At 39.9% G+C, this 19214-nt stretch overlaps 1 protein-coding gene across 8 annotated transcripts in view; it reads right to left on the reverse strand.

Moving 5' to 3' along the window:
* The window catches only part of CPLANE1 (ciliogenesis and planar polarity effector complex subunit 1), a 62307-nt gene that overhangs the window by 28603 nt on the left and 14490 nt on the right, over nucleotides 1-19214 (reverse strand). For all 8 annotated transcript variants that reach the window (XM_064439472.1, XM_064439471.1, XM_064439473.1 and 5 more), the window contains exons 14-27: nucleotides 17805-17885; nucleotides 16349-16513; nucleotides 15427-15600; nucleotides 11078-11306; nucleotides 10707-10840; nucleotides 6620-6837; nucleotides 6156-6320; nucleotides 4873-5017; nucleotides 4358-4467; nucleotides 3281-3442; nucleotides 3012-3120; nucleotides 2344-2650; nucleotides 979-1912; nucleotides 454-617 (exon numbers count right to left, since the gene is read on the reverse strand). In XM_064439472.1, the coding sequence (XP_064295542.1) occupies nucleotides 454-617; nucleotides 979-1912; nucleotides 2344-2650; nucleotides 3012-3120; nucleotides 3281-3442; nucleotides 4358-4467; nucleotides 4873-5017; nucleotides 6156-6320; nucleotides 6620-6837; nucleotides 10707-10840; nucleotides 11078-11306; nucleotides 15427-15600; nucleotides 16349-16513; nucleotides 17805-17885 (3097 nt within the window). The remainder of the gene's footprint in view (nucleotides 1-453; nucleotides 618-978; nucleotides 1913-2343; nucleotides 2651-3011; nucleotides 3121-3280; nucleotides 3443-4357; nucleotides 4468-4872; nucleotides 5018-6155; nucleotides 6321-6619; nucleotides 6838-10706; nucleotides 10841-11077; nucleotides 11307-15426; nucleotides 15601-16348; nucleotides 16514-17804; nucleotides 17886-19214) is intronic.

Below are 19214 nucleotides of genomic sequence, written 5' to 3' on the forward strand. Positions count from 1 at the left end.
TTTACTGCCTTTCCCATCTATCTTTCTGTCATACACACATACTAAGATAGCTAGATTACAGATCCAGGGAAAACTATACTAATGCTACGAACTCTCACCTCAACATAAGGAAAATTACGCTAAAAAGAATCGAAGTTATCTGAATTCTTTGAGAAAACCATGATATCAGCTATATCAGAAAACCAGATTTCCATTTCCACATCATTACATTTATAAACAACCATGTATGATTCACTTCACATGCAACAGCTACATTGTCTTCTACCTAAAAGTATGTCCGCTGATGGAGAATATTTAATCTGCTTCATGCAGCTGTAAACAACATGCACGAGTTTGACTTTGCACTCAAAATTAAACATGGCTATAATAACAGAACTCTTCACATTGACATACTGCTTAGCTGAGGAATTATGACCAGCTAGAGTTCTTAGGTTAAAAAAAGAAATATTTTACCCCAAACTGGTTTCACAAAGATCATCATAGGCTGGTAAACTCTGGACATCAAGTAGAGGATTGGCCACCACAGAAGAGCCTTCATCCACACTGCTTACTTTCTCTGTCCTAGTCTGGGCTTCCGATAGAGATGCAAATGCTTTCAGATATTGATTATCCAGACTCTAATAATATCAACAACAACAATAATTCACTAGTTAAAAAAATATACCTGATACTTTAGAAAACACCCCAACGATTCCATATGTGTGTTCATTATTCCAGTGATACCACAGAGTACATTCACGCTTACCTTCATATCATTTTCTCTATTATCGATCTGAGAAATACTGGATTTACAGTTACCTGTGGAACCTGAGTTTTGTCCCTTTTTTTCATTAAGTGAAGCAATGGTCCTTCAAATTACCCAAAGGAAACAAAAGATATCTGTGAGCAGATCTCACAGATCTGTAAAAGATGTGTGTGATTTTCTTTACTGGCATAACTCACACTTTTTATCAACACTTATCCCATCCCTTTTCTTACCTTAAATTTTATGCTCTTTGCTTGTGATCCATCTCTGTATAACTGTTCTAACAGCCATAAAGAAGTAAGGACAGCAGCTGCTGACGTTTTCACATGTATCATTGGGAGAATCTCCTCTAAGGAATCTTGTTTATTGGAACCGCAGAGTAGTCTTTTATCAGACCATCTGATCATCCACTCAAGCAGTTTTGCAATACTGCTCAATTTACCTGTCAATTCTACAGCCAGTTCTTCTCGTGGTACAATATCATCTGTATCAATAGTTTTGTAAATGTATTTAGAATTTGCCTGGGTTTGCAGGCTACAGAAAGCGTGGTTAGGAAAAATCTGGCTTGCTGGTGCAAAAGTGACTCCTTGATTGTCACTCTGAGCTCTGTAAATTGACTTGTGTTTTAAACCAAATAATCCTCTGTTAAGTCCTTTCATTACGTTACGCATAGAAGGTTCTGCTGTCTGTATAATGGGCTGTACAGTGGTCGGATTTTCCAAAACGTTATGGTTTTCATTATAGACAGATACTGTTTCAGGACTGCAAGATGCCTGGGTGACAGTATAGCAAGACCCTGCTCTAAATACACTTTGGCTTCTAGTTTTGCCTTGTCGACGTTTCAGTGTTGTATGAACATCAAAAAAGAGAGAATTTAATTCATGCTCTCGAAGAAGTTCAGAAAAGCTAGTAAGAAATGGAATTCCATGGTTACTGTACTTTATCAGGTCTCTCTCAAGAACATAACTCAGGAAGAGTTCTAAAAAAATAACATATTCATCATCATCGCGTTCAAATTCCCATGCACCAACTACAGGCAAATTACATTGATTATGCTTGTCTTTTCCATATACTTCGCCTTCAGGTTTCGTTCTACAGTTAAGAGCTTTTATCTTGCATGTGGCATTTTTGTCACCTATTTCTCCTTGTCTCTGACGTTCATTATCCCTGTAAGACAAACAAACAAACACGAAGAATTACATTAAAAGATAAGCAAATGCTACATTAGTTCCTGTTCTTCCTCTGTTGAGGAAGAGCAGGAAACTAACAAAACCATATTTACATTAATACAATGTTATGGTGGCAAATTAACCAAATGCAAAATCCAGTTTTTACATAGACAGCAACTCAGCAGTATCATGTATGAGCTTGGTCATAGCTGATAATAATTTACACTCAAGAACGTATTAGTCACATAGTTAACTGACATAACATTGGCAGTTCTAAGATTTGATAAATTTGTAATTCTTTGTTTGATAAATTACCCAAAGTGACAATTATCCTGTTTGGTGAAAAGGCTACTTGAACAGTAAGAGACAGCTCTTTTTAATTTTTTTTTTCCTTAAATAGAAAGCTTTCTGCTGCATTTTTTTCCATACCTTTGGAGTGAAGGTGTTTGAGCACTCATTCCTTCAGTAAGCAAACCATCAGAAAGTGTATCTGCAGTGTCTGCATCACTATATACCTGAGAAATCCCAAGATCAGTAAGTGTGCTTCTGCTTAAACTAGTGCCTAATGAGAATCTGTCATAACATTGTTCCTCATCATCTGCTGCTCCCTCTTCTGCTGGCTCCCAAATATTAATTTCTATGGGGCCTATGTTCCTCATTACACGTCTCAAGGCCTTCATCCTCCCTTTTTCAGTAGCTTGTATGACAACTGACATAATTTCTTCACTTTCAGGACCTACCCAAAAAAGAAAACAATGAGATTTTAAATGCAGGCTTCTCAGTTTCTACTTATTCTCTTGAACTGAGACATAAATGAACTTTGAATCATCATAAATTATAGCCATTTAGAAATACAGACAGAAACTGTGATAAAGTGAAGGAACACCATCAACTTACAAGTTCTTACATTCTGTTGGTACAGACATATCAGAAAGAAAATAAAGAATTTGCCACAAAACTCACTCAAAGTTGTCTAACTGAAAACTGTAATAATTGTTTCACATGGGGTATGAAAGAAGGTATTGGCAGAAGTTAATTAGTAAGTAGGGTAACGGAGAAAATTCATTTACTATCTCCTGAAGAAGGATGTACACTACCTTTAACAACACTGTGTCTGAGTCGCTGCTGAAGACCATGATACTTGTCTCTCAATGGAACTCTTATATCCTCAGGATTAGGAAATGCTTTTACGAAAATCTCTGCCACCTGCACAGAATAAAAGATCTTTTCAAGTGGCTAACACATAATAAGGTATAACTTCCAACAGAACTTACACCACCACAAAGTCTACCCAGCAGCACTTAAAAGGAGAAGAAACATTTGTGATAATCTCTATTGATTTTGTTGTAGCTTTAATGTTTTCTACCTTTTTCACTGGTGGTAATTCTCCAAGCAGACTTAAAATTACGTCTTGGACTAATTCTTCAACATTCATGAACCTGCAGAAAGGAAGCATTCGACAAGCCCACTCCACTGCATTCAGACAATGCTCAGCTGTGGAGGCATCATATTCATTCTTCTTCAGATCCTAAAAAAAACCCACCTCACTATAGAAATATTGATATGAAAAACATATCAGCTAAATTATTAATATATTGCAAATTGGAATGACTCTTCCTTAGCCAACAGAAAATAAAACCAGCTAATTTAACAGTCAGGCAGAGAAGTATACAATGCTAGGAGACAGATCAAGGTTGTAATGGACCATAACTTATATCAAAAAAAAAAAAAGGGAAAAAAGAATTCCATAAACACTCTGCTGAAGAGTCTGTTTGCAGTCATTTAGAGCAAAATGTAAGAGTTTGATTAAACTAGCCATAACTGATTAAATATACTGAATTACCAGATCAAGTAAATAGTTTTACAGTGTATTAAAGTGATCGTAAGTTATTTCTGTCACTATCGCATAAAGCACATCAAAATCAGAATATTCTGCTCTTTGAAACAGAACCACCCTGTTCATGTGAAGCTTGATTTTTCTGGTGAAGAGAAATTTGGATTTTTTTTAAAAAGGATGCAACCTTTGATAAGGACAGCTGAGTTGCTAGACTACAAAGGACAAAAAATCAGTATCTGTACTGTTACAGCATATATCACGAATATCATAATGCCAGTAGTTTCTCTCTTTTTCTTCCTTGACCTCTGACATCAGTCAATGAGGGTATAAGTAAAGAAAAAATAATTAAACTTTACTACTTTTCATTACTCTTTCTGAAAAACAATGTATAACACTTTTTGGTGCGTTAAATATACATTGGTTGGGAAACAACCAAAACAACTTAATCTAATGGAAAAAAAAAAGTAAATACTTTATCTAGACAACAAGTGTAGAAACTAGCACTATGCTAAGTGTTCTCACAGAAATATACTGCATATCTTTAGAATTCTTCTTACAGCTTTATGCAATTAAAATTTATCTTTACTATTTTAGTACTATAATTACCTTCTTATTGTTAATATTTTCCCTTGCAGCTTGGTATCGCCTACAGTTGTCAGATAATCTTTCACGAACGTGAAACATCCAACACAATGCACATAGCTCTCTGAACCAACCTATGACACAAGCATACAATTTGGTGAGATTCTATTTAAATAAATGAAATAAAACAGCTTCAGATTTTTAGATAGAAGAAAGGAATTAACATTATCTTAACAACAATGAAAGAAAAAATTACTCATTCTTGAGTCTTCAATAGTGCACTGCAGCTAGAGCACTTTAGTCCCACTTAGTGTTCATCATTTTTTTCACATCTGTGAGATCTGTAACACACACAACAATCCAGAACAGCAGCTTTCAGATGAAGAGCTTTTATAACCAACATAAAAGCTGGAAAGAGAATGTGTTTCTGCACACACTGCAGTGTACTATTTCGTGCTAGTAAGTTTCTTTGCACCTGTGGATTCTCACTTGTGTTCTTTCTTCCAGCCTTAAATTATTCTATTTTATTGCATACAGACCTAAAATTTTACAGGTAATGTCATCAAACTGATGGTCTCCAGAAGATGTAGATGTAGATGTACAGAAAACAGTCTGGAAATTGGAGTAGTGAAGCAAAGTCTCTGGGAATGGACTCAGTGAAGGAAGAGATCCTTTCATTCGAATCTATACACAGTAAAAATAAATAAATGATTATTTAAATATAACCTGCCAATTTTGACATGTATCAACAAATTTTGTTTGCACGTCGAAGTAAAAATCAGTTAAAGTTTTGTATGTATCACTACTAAATGTACAGCCTCTCAGTTATAGCAGTATATTAACCAGGTAAGTAAAGTTCCCATAAGCTTGCTTTCCATTTTCCTCAAATCAGTATTCCGAAAATTCATTTAAAGGAATACATTTAGCATGAGCTACGGCACAAAAAAATGCCTTTGTCTGCATGGTACTCATAATACTCATACTTTTTGCTCTTGTATTTCGTGGTAGTCATAAAAAGAACTAAGACCACAATTAAGAAACCAGCTTAATCCAGCATAGTCCAGGCTGCTGTCAACCACGGCAGACTAGTTCTCCCTCCTGTTTCAGCTGCTACTTCTGATCACCTCCCCATGTCGGCATTAAGCATTATGTGAGACCATGTAATGGGCAAAAGAAGGAAATATCTGTCAGTCAGACCAGTTCCAGATCTGGATCACTGCATAAATGCTGGTGTGGGGAGATGAGGGAAGTCAGACAGTCACACTCGCCCCCTTCTGTAGCAAGTCAACCTTCTGTAAGTGGCTGGGTAACAATGACCGAAGAAAAGCCTAAGGTTACGCACAAAATTTTTATTAGTATATTCTGAGCTTGGTTCTGTGCAAACAAAATGCATGAGAAGAATGAGATCTTACAAGTCCGGTGCTCTGTACACTACGATGTCCGCTTTGCCGCAAGTATCATGTTCTCTGTTACATATTCAACCCTAAGTGATCTGGAACACACTTGCAGTTGACAGCTCTAACTCACTCCCAATTAAAATCGCTTCTTTCAAATGGCCAAAGAATGAGTTTGTATGTTACCAAGTAGATACAGAAAGACACGTAGAAGGAGACACTTCTATTAAGTGGACACCCTATATTTTTAAGTTCTGGTTTCCTAAAAGAACTAAAATAACATGGAATATAAAACTAGAAGACAACACATTAAAAAATTGAACATCAAGGGCCAGATGAAACTGAATGCTTCTGCAATGCAATTGCAAGCTTCTCAGTAATATTTACTACTGATAACCAAGCTACAAAAAAACAAGTTAAATGCTTACTTTTTGCATAACTTTTCTTGCCTGCTTCAGTTTTGCGATATACCACTGTGCTGCAGGGCAAGAACAACAAGCAGCCCTGAAGAGCAAGATAATTCGCTGAAGGACTCCTGACACTTTCTGACGACTTTCTCTCTCAATTTTTAAAAGAATGTCATTGCAGTCTTCCTGAAAAATGAAAATTCAAAGACAAAAACAAGCCTCAAAATTAGAAAGGACATAAAAAATAAGGAATCTGACCTAAATGTTGTTTTTCTCCTAAGAATATTTCCCTTCCTTTTAGAGCATCCTTTACGGAAAAAACACAGAGGCACACACATTCTTATCACTACGGTGCTACTTAAGTAAACAAACGAGTATGTAAAAAATAGACAGAAAAATGAGCTGAAAAGGAACCAGAATAAAGACCATATTTCATAAATACATTCAAACAAAAGATCCAAGAAACTTCCATCACGCATGCTTACTTCATTGAGAGAAGCTGGCTGAGGACAGTATAATGGTGGTGCTGGAAGATAAAGCCCATCTGGAACTAAACCATACAATTTTCTGCTAAGATCCTTGGCAGAATCTATCAAAAGCTGGAATGTGTCTGAGAGAATATCAGCATCTGCCATAACAGCTGCTTTCAGTAGTTCCTGTATTGAACTATAAAGAGCATTTGCATCTTCCTCTTCAATGGGATCTACAAAATATTAAGCACAGAACTGATGAATTAATTGACTCAATTAATACATGGCCTTCCCTCTGAAATTATGAGGCTACGTTCTTAGAATTTGCATTCATCTATTACAATGTATAAACCACTTCTACTTGCTTTAAGGTAAGATCTCTCACATTTAAAAACAGCATTCCATTATTAATTCTACCTTTTTGCCACATTAAGGAGTAAGCTATTGCCTTTCTTGACAGAGAAGTGAACTTCTCAGCCATGTATTTGCATGGCATAAAATTCTAGCAAATCATTCTCACCAAGTAGGCATAAACTAGATGTAATATTAGTAATGACTGCAACAACTCTTTTATCAGTGAGCATGGTGATAAAGGGAAATGTATTTGCTTGATCTCTTTTACAAATTATCACATTTTTTCCTCATCTCCTAGAAATAGCAGGACCTTTAACATACCTCATTAAAGTTCCTAAAATTCGCATATTATACTGCTCTACTTCCATTATTACTCCTCCTCGTCTGCCAAGTATGTGCTGCCAAATCTTTCCACTACATATCATACTTACAGATTGTTATATACAGCGTATGTGTGTGTGTGTGTCTGAAATAAAATCCTGGGAAATGAGTACAAATGAAGAAGTGAGTACACGTCAAATGAAGCACGTGATTGGGAAAAGCCAACACGGCTTCACTAAAGGCAGACCGTGCTTGACTAACCTGGTGGCCTTCTATGACAAAGTGACTTGCTTGGTTGACATGGGGCGGGTGGTGGACATTGTCACCTGGACTTCTCCAAGGCCTTTGATACGGTCCCCCACAGCCTTCTCCTGGAGAAACTAATGCGTTATGGCCTAGACAAGTGGTCTGTGCAGTGGGTGGGGAACTGGCTGACAGGCCGCACCCAAAGGGTGGTGGTAAATAGCTCTTTCTCAAACTGGCAACCTGTTACTAGTGGAGTCCCCCAGGGATCGATATTGGGCCTAATGTTATTCAACATCTTTAAGTGATCTGGATACCAGCATCAAGTGTAGCCTGATGAAGTTTGCTGATGACACCAAGTGGCAAAGTAAACACTCCAGAAGGGAGAGCTGCTCTGCAGGGAGATCTGGATAGGCTGGAAGAGTGGACCAACAAGAACCTTATGAAGTTCAACAAGGACAAGTGTAAGATCAGGCACCTGGGAAAACATAACCCGGGAGTGCAGCACAGACTGGGATCCACCTGGCTGGAGAGCAGCTCTGTGGAGAGGGACGCAGGGTCCTGGTGGACAGAAAGCTCAACATGAGTGAACAGTGTGCTGCTGCGGCCAAGAAGGCCAACAGGACGCTGGGTTGCATCAAAAAGGACATCGCCAGCAGAGAGAAAGAAGTAAGTATCCTGCTCTACTCAGTGCTTGTCAGGCCACACCTGGAGTACTGTGTACAGTTCTGGTCCCTGCTCCACAAAAAGGATGTGGACAGGCTGGAAGGGGTCCAGAGAAGGGCCACCAAGATGATCAAAGGACTGGGAAGCTGCCATATGAGGATAGGCTGGGAGAACTGGGTTTGTTCAGCCTTGAGAAAAGGAGGGAGGCTCAGAGGGGATCTCATCACCATGTACCAGTACTTAAGGGGTAGCTACAAAGAAGATGGAGACTCCCTTTTTACACGGAGTCCCATGGAGAGGACAAGGAGGAATGGACACAAGTTGCTCCTGGGGAGATTCCAATTGGACACCAGAGGAAAATTTTTCACAGTGAGGACAGTCAAGCATTGGAATAATCTCCCCAGGGAAGTGGTTGACTCGGCCACGTTGGACACCTTCAAGAGTCGTCTGGACAAGGTGCTGGGCCGTCTTGTTTAGACTCTGCTCTTCCTAGAAAGGTTGGACTAGATGATCCCTGAGGTCCCTTCCAACCTGTGATTCTGTGATACAAATGAAGAATCTACACAGTACTCAGGATATGGCTTAACGATTAATTAACATCCACCTGCTGACAGGAACTTGAACCATGGTTTCCAAACACACAAAAAGAGAGTAAGGAATAGAGATCATGCCAGTAACCTTTCTGTAAAATGTAAACAAAGGCTGATTGATCTAGCCAATTGGGGGAATTTCAGCAGTAAAGTATTAAGTTAGGTTATGTGATAAAAAGCTTGTATACACACACACAAAGAAGCACAGAGACAGCAGGAGGTAGGGGAACCCGAGTAATACCTAGAGCCATCTACTCACAGTAGATAAATCAACTCTCATCTCCACACACCCAGAGATGCACAACAGCAAATCATGCTGAGGCATGGACACCCTGTCCAGGCCCTTCCCAGAAGAGCCATGAGCCCATGTCCAGGTACAAAACTCAGGAAGATGAGTCAATGGGAGTGGCTCTTTTCAGTACCTTTTGGCTTGAGAGGTGTTACTGTCAATAAGCATAGCACATACTATTAAGATGCTGGGGAAGAGCTTTTGGGGATTGCACAAGGCTCATTATAGGATCTTTTGGAAAAAAACCAGCCTCACCTCCATCAGGCCCTGTCAGAACATACCTATTTTCCAGGGTGAGGGACTCTCTGTTCTGTGTGGAGCAGGACTACAGATCAGAAAGCCTGTGTCTGGGATGCTAGCAACTGCACAGACTGGAGTTAAGTCAAATCAAGTGCCAGCAACTGGAGCGGGACCACGGATGAGAGTGCCCATATATCCAGTGCCAGCAACTGGAGCAAGTGAGCCTATGTAAGCAAATGTGTGAGTGCTAGCAAATATCAACTCAGACTAACCAATGAGTAAATGAAGTATCCTGGGAGCTAGGGGTGTGTTCATATCACTCCTGCACGAGTGAGGCCACAGGAGGCGGCAGTGACTGGAGGGACTGGTGAAGACCTGGCCAACTGCTGGAGAGATGACTGGGAGACACGCTTGAGTCTGCATGTCTCTAAGGGCAAGACAAGGGGATCTGGATACTGGAGGGACCAATGGAGTCATGACCACCTGCCAGAAAGACTGTGTGTGCACAGGTGTGTGTGTCTCTAAGGGTGAGGCACCTGGAAAGACTGAGGATTCCAGACCCGCTAGCTACTGGATGGACTGTATATTCAACGCCAGCTACTGTGGGGGTGTGCAGACAGTATGTACACAGAGGGAAGAGGGTACCTCAAGTACATCCGTACTAGAAAATGGAGTGGGGCTGGGACTTCGGGAGCTCATATATGCAGACACCAGTATTTTGGAAGACTCAGCTACTGGGTCTAAGCACTGCTACTGGAGGGATCCACATTGTACACATAGGTATGCGTATGCAGACCTTCATCCTGACCAACAAGAGAGGGAAAGGGGGTAGGAGTGTTGGTGCTGTTTGTGCAATTGCTGAGCACATATGTAGGTGTTGATCTGTGCGGTCAGCAGTATAGAGGTGTTGCGTATGTGCTTACTGGGAATACATTTACAGCTTGGCTAGCTGTTGGACATGCAGTCATGGAGCTGTCACCTATGCACCCCTTCCCCCTTTAACAGAAAGGAAAGGCAAAATTGAACACCATCTTGTAACTATTTTAAGTGTGGTGATACTTTCCATAATGTTAATACATTCCCATTTGCTTCAGAGTTTTTTCTGTTTGTTCTAACAAAGCTTCAGTTTTCCTCCAAACTGAAGTTAATATCAAATATAGTCAAATAAGGTTTTGGCTGATATGCACAAAGAAGACAAGATTGATAATGCAGTGCATTTTTAGAATGATCAAAGCCCAAACCCAAACCCCTATAAAATTAAAGTGTTTGAATACATTATAACAGTAATGCACACATTGGAGAAGATGAGGTAATTGTTTCTTTTTAAGACAGCATATAACACAGAATATGCAGTGAAATTCCATGAAAAATAAACACAATTATTTATAGTTTTATGTACCTGTAAACTGCTTGTATTTAATACCTCCTGATGTTTCAGAAGTTACTGGCTGTCCTAACAAAGACTGTAACTTTTCCTGAAAAGTCTGCATTGGTGACAAGCTTAACGGCAGGTGACACTCTGTGGTTTTCAGTCTGAAAGTATAAAAAGACACTGTTCGTTAATAAGAAAGTAAACCAAATACATAAGCTAGTGAAACTCCGTTAAACAAATATCTAAGACAAAATAAATCATCTTAACACATTAGGTCTTACACTTACTAGGAGTTGGGGAATATCAATTTTTGAGGCAAAGAATATGTCTTGTAACAAAAAACTTCATGCAAATAACATTAACCAAATACAGTATACTAATTCCAAGCTCAAATTTACCTTGAGAATTCATCAGAGTTCTGACAATACAGCTGGTAGGCCATACCAATTGAAGCAGACAGTTTCCAGTCCCCAAGTCTGTGTGTTAACCACACAGACTCTGGAATGAGTCCACCGATAAAGAACAAATCAAGAGCATATTCAGCTGTCCATACAGATGAAAGGTTCTGGTCCCTGACAGCTCTGGTAACCAAAGTGTGTTGCAGCGGAATAATACGAGGAGATAAATCTATGACACCAAAAACATATTTTACATTTTAATATGCATGCTATCAGATGAATAATCTAGAAATCATATGTTCACATTGCTTTTGGATTCCTCTCAATGTAGAATTACTCTTTACCTTATTAGAGGCACACTTTGGGGTTTACCTACAGCAGGCAGATGCAGCTCATGCTATTGTATAATAGTGAGGTCAGAGCAGGCTATTCTTCTGCTTAATAATGTGGGATATCTGAGCACGTGCAGAACTTGTCGGTTATTCTTACTTCAAAGATTTAATCACACTGATGGAACATTTGCAAGTATGCTACATATGCTTAGGATATTCCAGAGGGTACAGCTGAGATAAATGGAAATTCTGAGTTTTCCTAGTATACCCATCTTGTTTGTGCTCACTGTGCTGCTTATTGGAGAAGACAGAAAGCTACAGTGCATTTTTGAGAAAAAACAGTACGTATTTTTAAGAGAGTGTATCAGGACAAACTGAAGACAAATTTAATATCTTCTTATTTCTTGAGGTTTAAATTTGTTTTCCAGGGTTTTACTTCCTGGTTTTCCTGGAGAGGTGCTGATCAACATTAACTCTAAGGAGTTATTTGCTTCTCTCACAGCTTCTGGTTACTGTTGAGGCTATGACATTATTTAGGGAAATATTCACACTAATCCAGCTTATGCAATGCATTTCTTCCAAGATTGTCCATGTACATGGACCTTTGATCAATGCAAGACCTTTGATCAATGCAAGACCTTATTTTGTAGGTTTTATCTGGAAAGTTGTCTGATTAAAACATCCAAAAGGCCATGAAGAAATACATACGAGTGCATGTTGTAGTACAAAAACATTAAAAATAGTCAATGTATTCAAATATACTGCAGAATATCTAATAAATGAAAATACGTTAGTATTGTAGGGAAATATCTGGCATTATAATATCAACTTACTAGTACAGCACTTAAAATACTCCTGAGTAACTCTTCATTCCTGTGGACATTAAATCACTTTCAAAAATTAACTCTGAAACCAAAAATTTCCTAACAACGACAATCTTTAAACAAAATCTACTGCAGAAAACAGATAAACCACCCACTGTAATAAATACTACTTCTCAGAAAAATGCTGATAAGCAGGACTTAAACTACAGTTTGACAATAAACCAACTTGATATTCCCACTTGTTCTGATGATATGGTGTCTGATGCATTTTGGTTTCCAAGAGCTCGACTGTCAAGTAAGCAAAAAATACTTCCCTCTGGATTTTCAGTTTGGGTCACAAAATACCACAGATCTAATTCAACTCTTTGTTAAGCACTGCTTTTGTCTCACTTTTGGGAGGATCAAAGTCAGTCACAGCTACATATTTACGTAAAAGTAGTGCAAGAACCATGAAATTCTAATGTTGCTTAATTTAGGTGAAAAGACCATACATCATCCTTTTACCTGAATATCAGATTTAAATCACTAAACGCAAAGCACGGGAAAAACAAAAAAAAAAAATTGGGGGGAGGGTGGGAAATCAATATATTGGGAGGCAGCCCTAAAGGGCAAAGCAGTCCAGGAAGGCTGGACATTCTTCAAGAAGGAAATCTTAAAGGCACAAGAGCAGGCCATCCCCTTGGGCCAAAAGATGAGCAGGCAGGGAAGACCACTGGCCTGGCTGAACAGAGAGCTTTGGCTGGAATTCAGGAAACATGAGTTTATGACCTTTGGACAAAGGGGCAGGTAACTCAGGATGACTACAAATATGTCATGAGGTTATGCAGGGAGCAAATCAGAAAAGCCAAATCCCAACTAGAACCTAATCTGCCACATGAGACAATAAAAGATGTTTCTATAAATACATTAGCAACAAAAGGAGGGCTAAGGAAAATCTTCAGTCTTTATTAGATGTGGGGGTAAATACAGCAACAAAGGATGACGAAAAGGCTGAGGTACTTAAATGCCTTCTTTGCCTCAGTCTTTACCAGTAAGACCAGTTGTTCTCGGGGTACCCACCCAGCCCCCTGAGCTGGAAGACAGGGATGGGGAGCAGAATGGAGCCCCCATAATCCAAGGGGAAATGGTTAGTGACCTGCTACACCACTAGACACACACAGGTCTCTGGGGCTGGATGGGATCCACCCAAGGGTACTGACGGAGCTGGCAGAAATGATCACCAAGCCACTCTCCATCATTTATCAGCAGACCGGGCTAACCAGGGAGACGCCAGTAGCACTGAGGGTAGCAAATGTTGACGCCCATCTACAAGACAGATCAGGAAGATCCAGAGAACTAACAGGCCTGTCAGCCTGACCATGGTGCCAGGCAAGGTTATGGAGCAGATCATCTTCACTGCCATCATGTGCCATGCAGAGCACAACTAGGTGATTAGGCCCAGTCAGCACGGATTTAGGAAAGGCAGGTCCTGCTTCTGATGGACTAACCTCATCTCCTCCTGTGACAAACTGACCTGCTTACTGGATGAGGGAAAGGCTGTGGATGTTGTCTACCCGGACTTTAGTAAAGCCCTTGGATGCTATTTCCCCCAGCATCCTCCTGGAGAAACTGGCTGCTCACAGCTTAGACAGGTGTACCCTTCGCTGGGTAAAAAAGCCAGGCCAGGCCCAAAGAGTTGTGGTGAATAGGGTTAAATCCAGTTGGCAGCCGGTCACAAGCCGTGTTCCCCAGGGCTCAGTATTGGGGCCAGTTCTCTTTAATATCTTTATCAGTGATCTGTACGAGGTGATCAAGTGCACCCTCAGTCAGTTTGCAGTGGACACAAAGTTGGGTGGGAGCGTTGATCTGCTGAGGGTAGGAAGGCTCTGCAGAGGAATCTGGACAGGCTGGATCGATGCGCCGAGGTCAGCTGTACAGGGTTCAACAAGGCTCAGTGTTGGGTCCTGCACTTGGGTCACAACAATCCCATGCAGCGCTACAGCCTTGGGGAAGAGTGGCTGGAGAGCTGGCTGGTGGAGAAGGCCCTGGGGGTGTTGGTTGCCAGCCAGTATGAGGCAGCAGTGTGCCCAGGTGGCCAAGGTGGTCAACAGCGTCCTGGCTTGTATCAGGAATAGTGTGGCCACCAGGGGTAAGGAAGTGACTGTCCCGTTGTCCTGGGCACTGGTGAGGCCACATCTTGAATACTGTGTTCAGTTTTGGCCCTCTCACTACAAGACACTGCCCTAGTGAGACTGCATTTGGAGTACTGTGTCCAGTTCTGAGCTCCCCAGTTTAAGAAGGACAGGGAACTGCTTGAGCAAGTCCAGCAGAGAGCTACCAAGATGATCAGAGGACTGGAGCATCTCCCATATGAGGAAAGGCTGAAAGGCTTCAGCTTGTTAAGTCTGGAGAAGAGAAGACTATCGGGGGACTCTCATCAACACCTATAAATATCTAAAGGGGGTGTCAGGACAATGGGACTAGGCTCTTTTCAATACTGCCCAATGAGAGGACAAGGGGCAGTGGGCACAAGGTTGAACATACAAAGTTCCACCTGGATATGAGAAAAAAAACTTTCTTCCTGTCAGGTTGCCAGAGCAGTGGAACAGGCTGCCCAGGGAGGTTGTGGAGTTTCCTTCCCTGGAGACATTCACAACCCAACTGGACGCGTTCCTGTGCCCCCTGCTCTATGTCCCCTGCTCAGGATGATCTCTAGAGGTCCGTTCCAACCCCTACCATTCTGTGATTCTCTGAGTTGCTGGAGTGTGTCCAGGGAAGGGCAATGAAGCTGGTAAAGGGTCTGGAGAATCTTATGAGGTCTTATGAGGAGTGGCTAAGGAAACTGGGGTTGTTTAGTCTGGAGAAGAGGAGGCTGAGGGAAGACCTTACTGCCCTCTACAAATACCTGAAAGGAGGTTGCAGAGCGGTGGGTGTCGGTCTCTTCTCCCAGGTAAAGAGTGATAGGGTAAGAGGAAATGGCCTCACATTGCACCCGGGGAGGTTTAGATTAGCTAATAGGAAAAAACTCTTCACCAAAATGGCTGTCAGGGGTTGGAACAGGCTGCCCACAGAAGTGGCTGAGTGTTTACAGTTGATGGCCCTGAAACTATATAACATGAAGTTAAAGCAAACTGACAGCACTGATATACATATAAAAAAAAAAAAAAAAAAAAAAGGTAAGCGCAGCAAATTAAACTGCTTTTAGAGAAAATACCTTGTTTGATGTGAAGTGGATGCAGGATGTCAACATTGTGTGGCGGGAAGATATAAAGCAGCTGATTTGTGAAATAAGCAGCCATGAATCGTGCCATGGATCGAATCACAGCCATAGCAGTTTCAGTATGAACATCTGTTACCATCCATAGTTCATGCTGAAAATACTTGGTATCTAAAAAAATAGATATCAAATTAAAACATTATGAGGCAAATTATTTTAAATTTGAATGTTGAAATTGTTAATCACAGCTTATAAAACATTTTTAAACCAAGCAAACTATGGTATTAATTTCTTGACAAGCTCTCAGGACTTAATCTTTTACACTAATTACACATTATATTAATATTTAAAGACTTTTATATACGGTTTTTAACAACTAGAGATGGACCTCTAGTATCTAAATTTATATCAGTCCTGAGTCAAAAAAACCTGTTTAAATTTAGAAATTTACATTTCATACCCTAGTTAATCGGAAAAAAGTTGCAAGAATCTGGAAAAAAGAATACTCACTGCCAATTTAGGACTGGTGACCAATCTAAAATCCGCTATTTTATATTGTTGCATCATAAAAAAAAATTAAATCAATATGAAATAGTATCACAGCAATTCCCCCTTATTTTTCTTATCTGAAGTCCTTCCTTGAGCAGATTTGAATCTAACAATATTTAACAGGCCATGCTTTCACTATTAATTATACAATGAAAGTTGTCTAAACACTTACTCCAACTAATGCAGCTAAAAGAACACCCAAGTATTAGAAAAAGATCTTTGAAGTCACTGAAAACAGACTTTAGTCCAGCATAAAGAGAAAAGCATGCTGTCAAGTGTGTGGGATGGCACAGCAATTAAGACACTAGATTATTCGAACAGTATCAACATTCATGCAATATACAACAACTTTCATGCAATATACACATACCAGAAAATTTTTCCATCTGACTCACTGAGAGCTGTGATCGCCTTAGAATCTCGCCCACCAGATGATCACAGAGTCCCTGAGCCTCACACAAGTTATACTGATACAGGTGGCAAAATAATATTGCAAGATAATATCTACTCTGAAGAAAACGTGCTCTTTTTCCTCCTGTATTAGAAGAGAAAAAAAGGCAGAAGTCTATTTGGAAAAGAAACAACACACACAAACAGATGCATCAGGTTTAAAAGTACTAGTTTCTACCTCTCCAGAAACATGTCAACATAAATATATACTCTGAGAAGGAGTAGAATTCAGGAGCAGCTATTTTTAGGAGGTATGATCCTCCTGCCCCTACATTACTAATGAATTAATGGTCATCCATAACAGTTTTACTTCTAGCTATCTGGCAGTTTTCAAAATAATACAGCGTGTCATAGTTTAACCCGGCAGGCAGCTAAACACCACAGAGCCGTTCGCTTACTCCCCCACAATGAGATTCAGGAGAGAATCAGAAAAAAGGTAAAACTTGTAGGCTGAGATAAAAACAATTTAATAGGACAGAAAAGGAAGGGAAAATAATAATAATCATGATTAAAAAAATATACAAAACAAGTGATGTACAATGCAATTAATTGCTCACCACTCACTGACCAATGCCCAGCCAGCTCCCAAGCAGCAGCTGCACCCCCCCAGCCAACCCCTCCAGTTTTGTTCAGCATGACATCATATGGTGTGGAATATCCCTTTGGTTAGTTGGGGTCAGCTGTCCCAGCTTTGTTCCATCCCATCTTCTTGTGCAGCCCCAGCCTCCTAGCTGGGCAGTAGAAGCTAAGTCCTTGACTTAGTGTAAGCATTGCTCAGCAACAGCTAAAACATCAGTGTGTTATCACCGTAATTCTCATATTAAATCCAAAACACAGCACTGTACCAGCTACCAGGAATGAAATCAACTCTATCCCAGCCAAAACCAGGACAAGTGTATAATTGTTAAGACACAAAGACAAGAGAGCTCAAGGGAGCCTAGCTTTCAAAGACAACTGAACTACAACAAAATTGCTTAGATATCCACCAAGCTTCCAGTATTGTGAATTCTCTCTGCATGGGTATCCCTTATCATAATTACCTGCAACAAGTTTTTCTCATGACACCTGGGAAGATAAGCTGATTTCTGTTCATCTGTTTTTCATTGTCTCCTTCTTGCTCAGAAATATACTTAGAGCTCTTCTGTACTAACTACTTCATAATCACAACATAACTCTGATATTAAAATAGAAATGCATGGAATTTTCTTAGGTAACAAGAAGACTTAAGTTTTGTCTGGTCTCTATTCAAATCCCAGCTCAATTTCAAAATTCCTTTGTCTTGCCCCCTTTGTCTGAAGAGCAGAGAGTCACAAAAGCTACGTTAAGTGATTATACGACTTACCCCTTTCACCCCCAATAATGACTTTATCCCTTACCTTTTGCCTTGATTTCACAAAGAGATCTTTTCCAAATGTCCACAGATTCTCTATATGAGCCTAAAAGGAACTTCTCCTCACCTACAGAAGTCACATATATAACATAGTAAAAGCTTTGCATAGTTAGTTTTACAGGTGCAAACACACATGCACTTACTTTAGCATTACAGATTTATGAAATGCAGAGCAAAACATGGAAGTCTCCAGCAAATTTCTATTCTCAGAGCTAAATCTAAGTTTTGAGCATCTGAGAGAACATGACTTTGAATACCCCTCCCCACCTTGTTTTTTTAATTGCTGAATCGTTAATTAAATGACAAAATCAGTTCAGTTATAATCACCCCTACAAGGTTTTTAGTAACTAGGTTATTTTTTCAGCTTACACAAGGTTATAAATGTAACTATAGTTAGAAACAATAATTTACTGATGGGGAAAAGCATTTTCTCTTATCTGTTTTCCTATTTCCTATGATATGGAAGATGTTTTTCATTGTAAAAAGTAGCTGTAAAATTATTTAGCAAGTTGGATATGTATATTCTTTTTCCTTGTAAAAGCACTTTCAAACAACAGGTCTATGGACTGTTACACATTTCATGTCTCTAAATGTCACCTCTGCACCTCTATTCCCATTCTAATTTTTAATCCATGAGTCAACTCCTAAGTACTTGGTAGACAGGTAACTGTAAAACAGCACAGCTCCTGGGTAAAGGAAACGGAGGAAAAAACAAAATAGCGCTACAATAGAAGAAAAGACAAGGACAGATTTGCCACTCTATCCTGCTTAGCAGCAGCTAGCCAGTTCACATATTGGCTGGCCCATCAGCATATATGTTACTCTAGCTCATCCGCAAACCATGCTGCATCTATTTGGCAAACTGAATGTAAATAAAGAACATAAGGAATGGGTGGGAAGTTGCACGTATTGTTAGGATAAGTGAAAGAGACATGAAGGAGCTAGGGTATTGTATGGAGTGATGCAGGAAGAGAAGCCAGAAGTATTACTGAAGGGAGAGAGAACAAGAACATAGAGAGGAAACAGAACTGTGATGGGAGACAAATGGTATGCTGGGCTTATTAATGTGGAAGGGGAAAGGAAAACAAGAGTACAGGACAGTAGTGTGTAGGAAATTATTTGCAAACAGTATATGGTTGTAGCCTAAATATGCTAAATTAAGTCTGTTAGATTAGGTTACACTAAATTAGACTCTTAGTTGAGGCTGACTACATTCATGTACCCAACATGCTCACTCCCACAGTGATCACATGGAGCAAACAGGATTCCTTCAGAGAAATGCAGTAAGAAACACATTGTGATGCCCATCTACTTTAGACAATATAACAAAGTACAAATGAGATCAGAATTCAGATCCTGTGGTCAGATTCTCTGGGACATGATTCAAAGCAAAGTG

The sequence above is a fragment of the Phalacrocorax carbo genome, chromosome Z, assembly GCF_963921805.1.
Source record: "Phalacrocorax carbo chromosome Z, bPhaCar2.1, whole genome shotgun sequence".
In the NCBI taxonomy this organism is placed as follows: domain Eukaryota; kingdom Metazoa; phylum Chordata; class Aves; order Suliformes; family Phalacrocoracidae; genus Phalacrocorax; species Phalacrocorax carbo.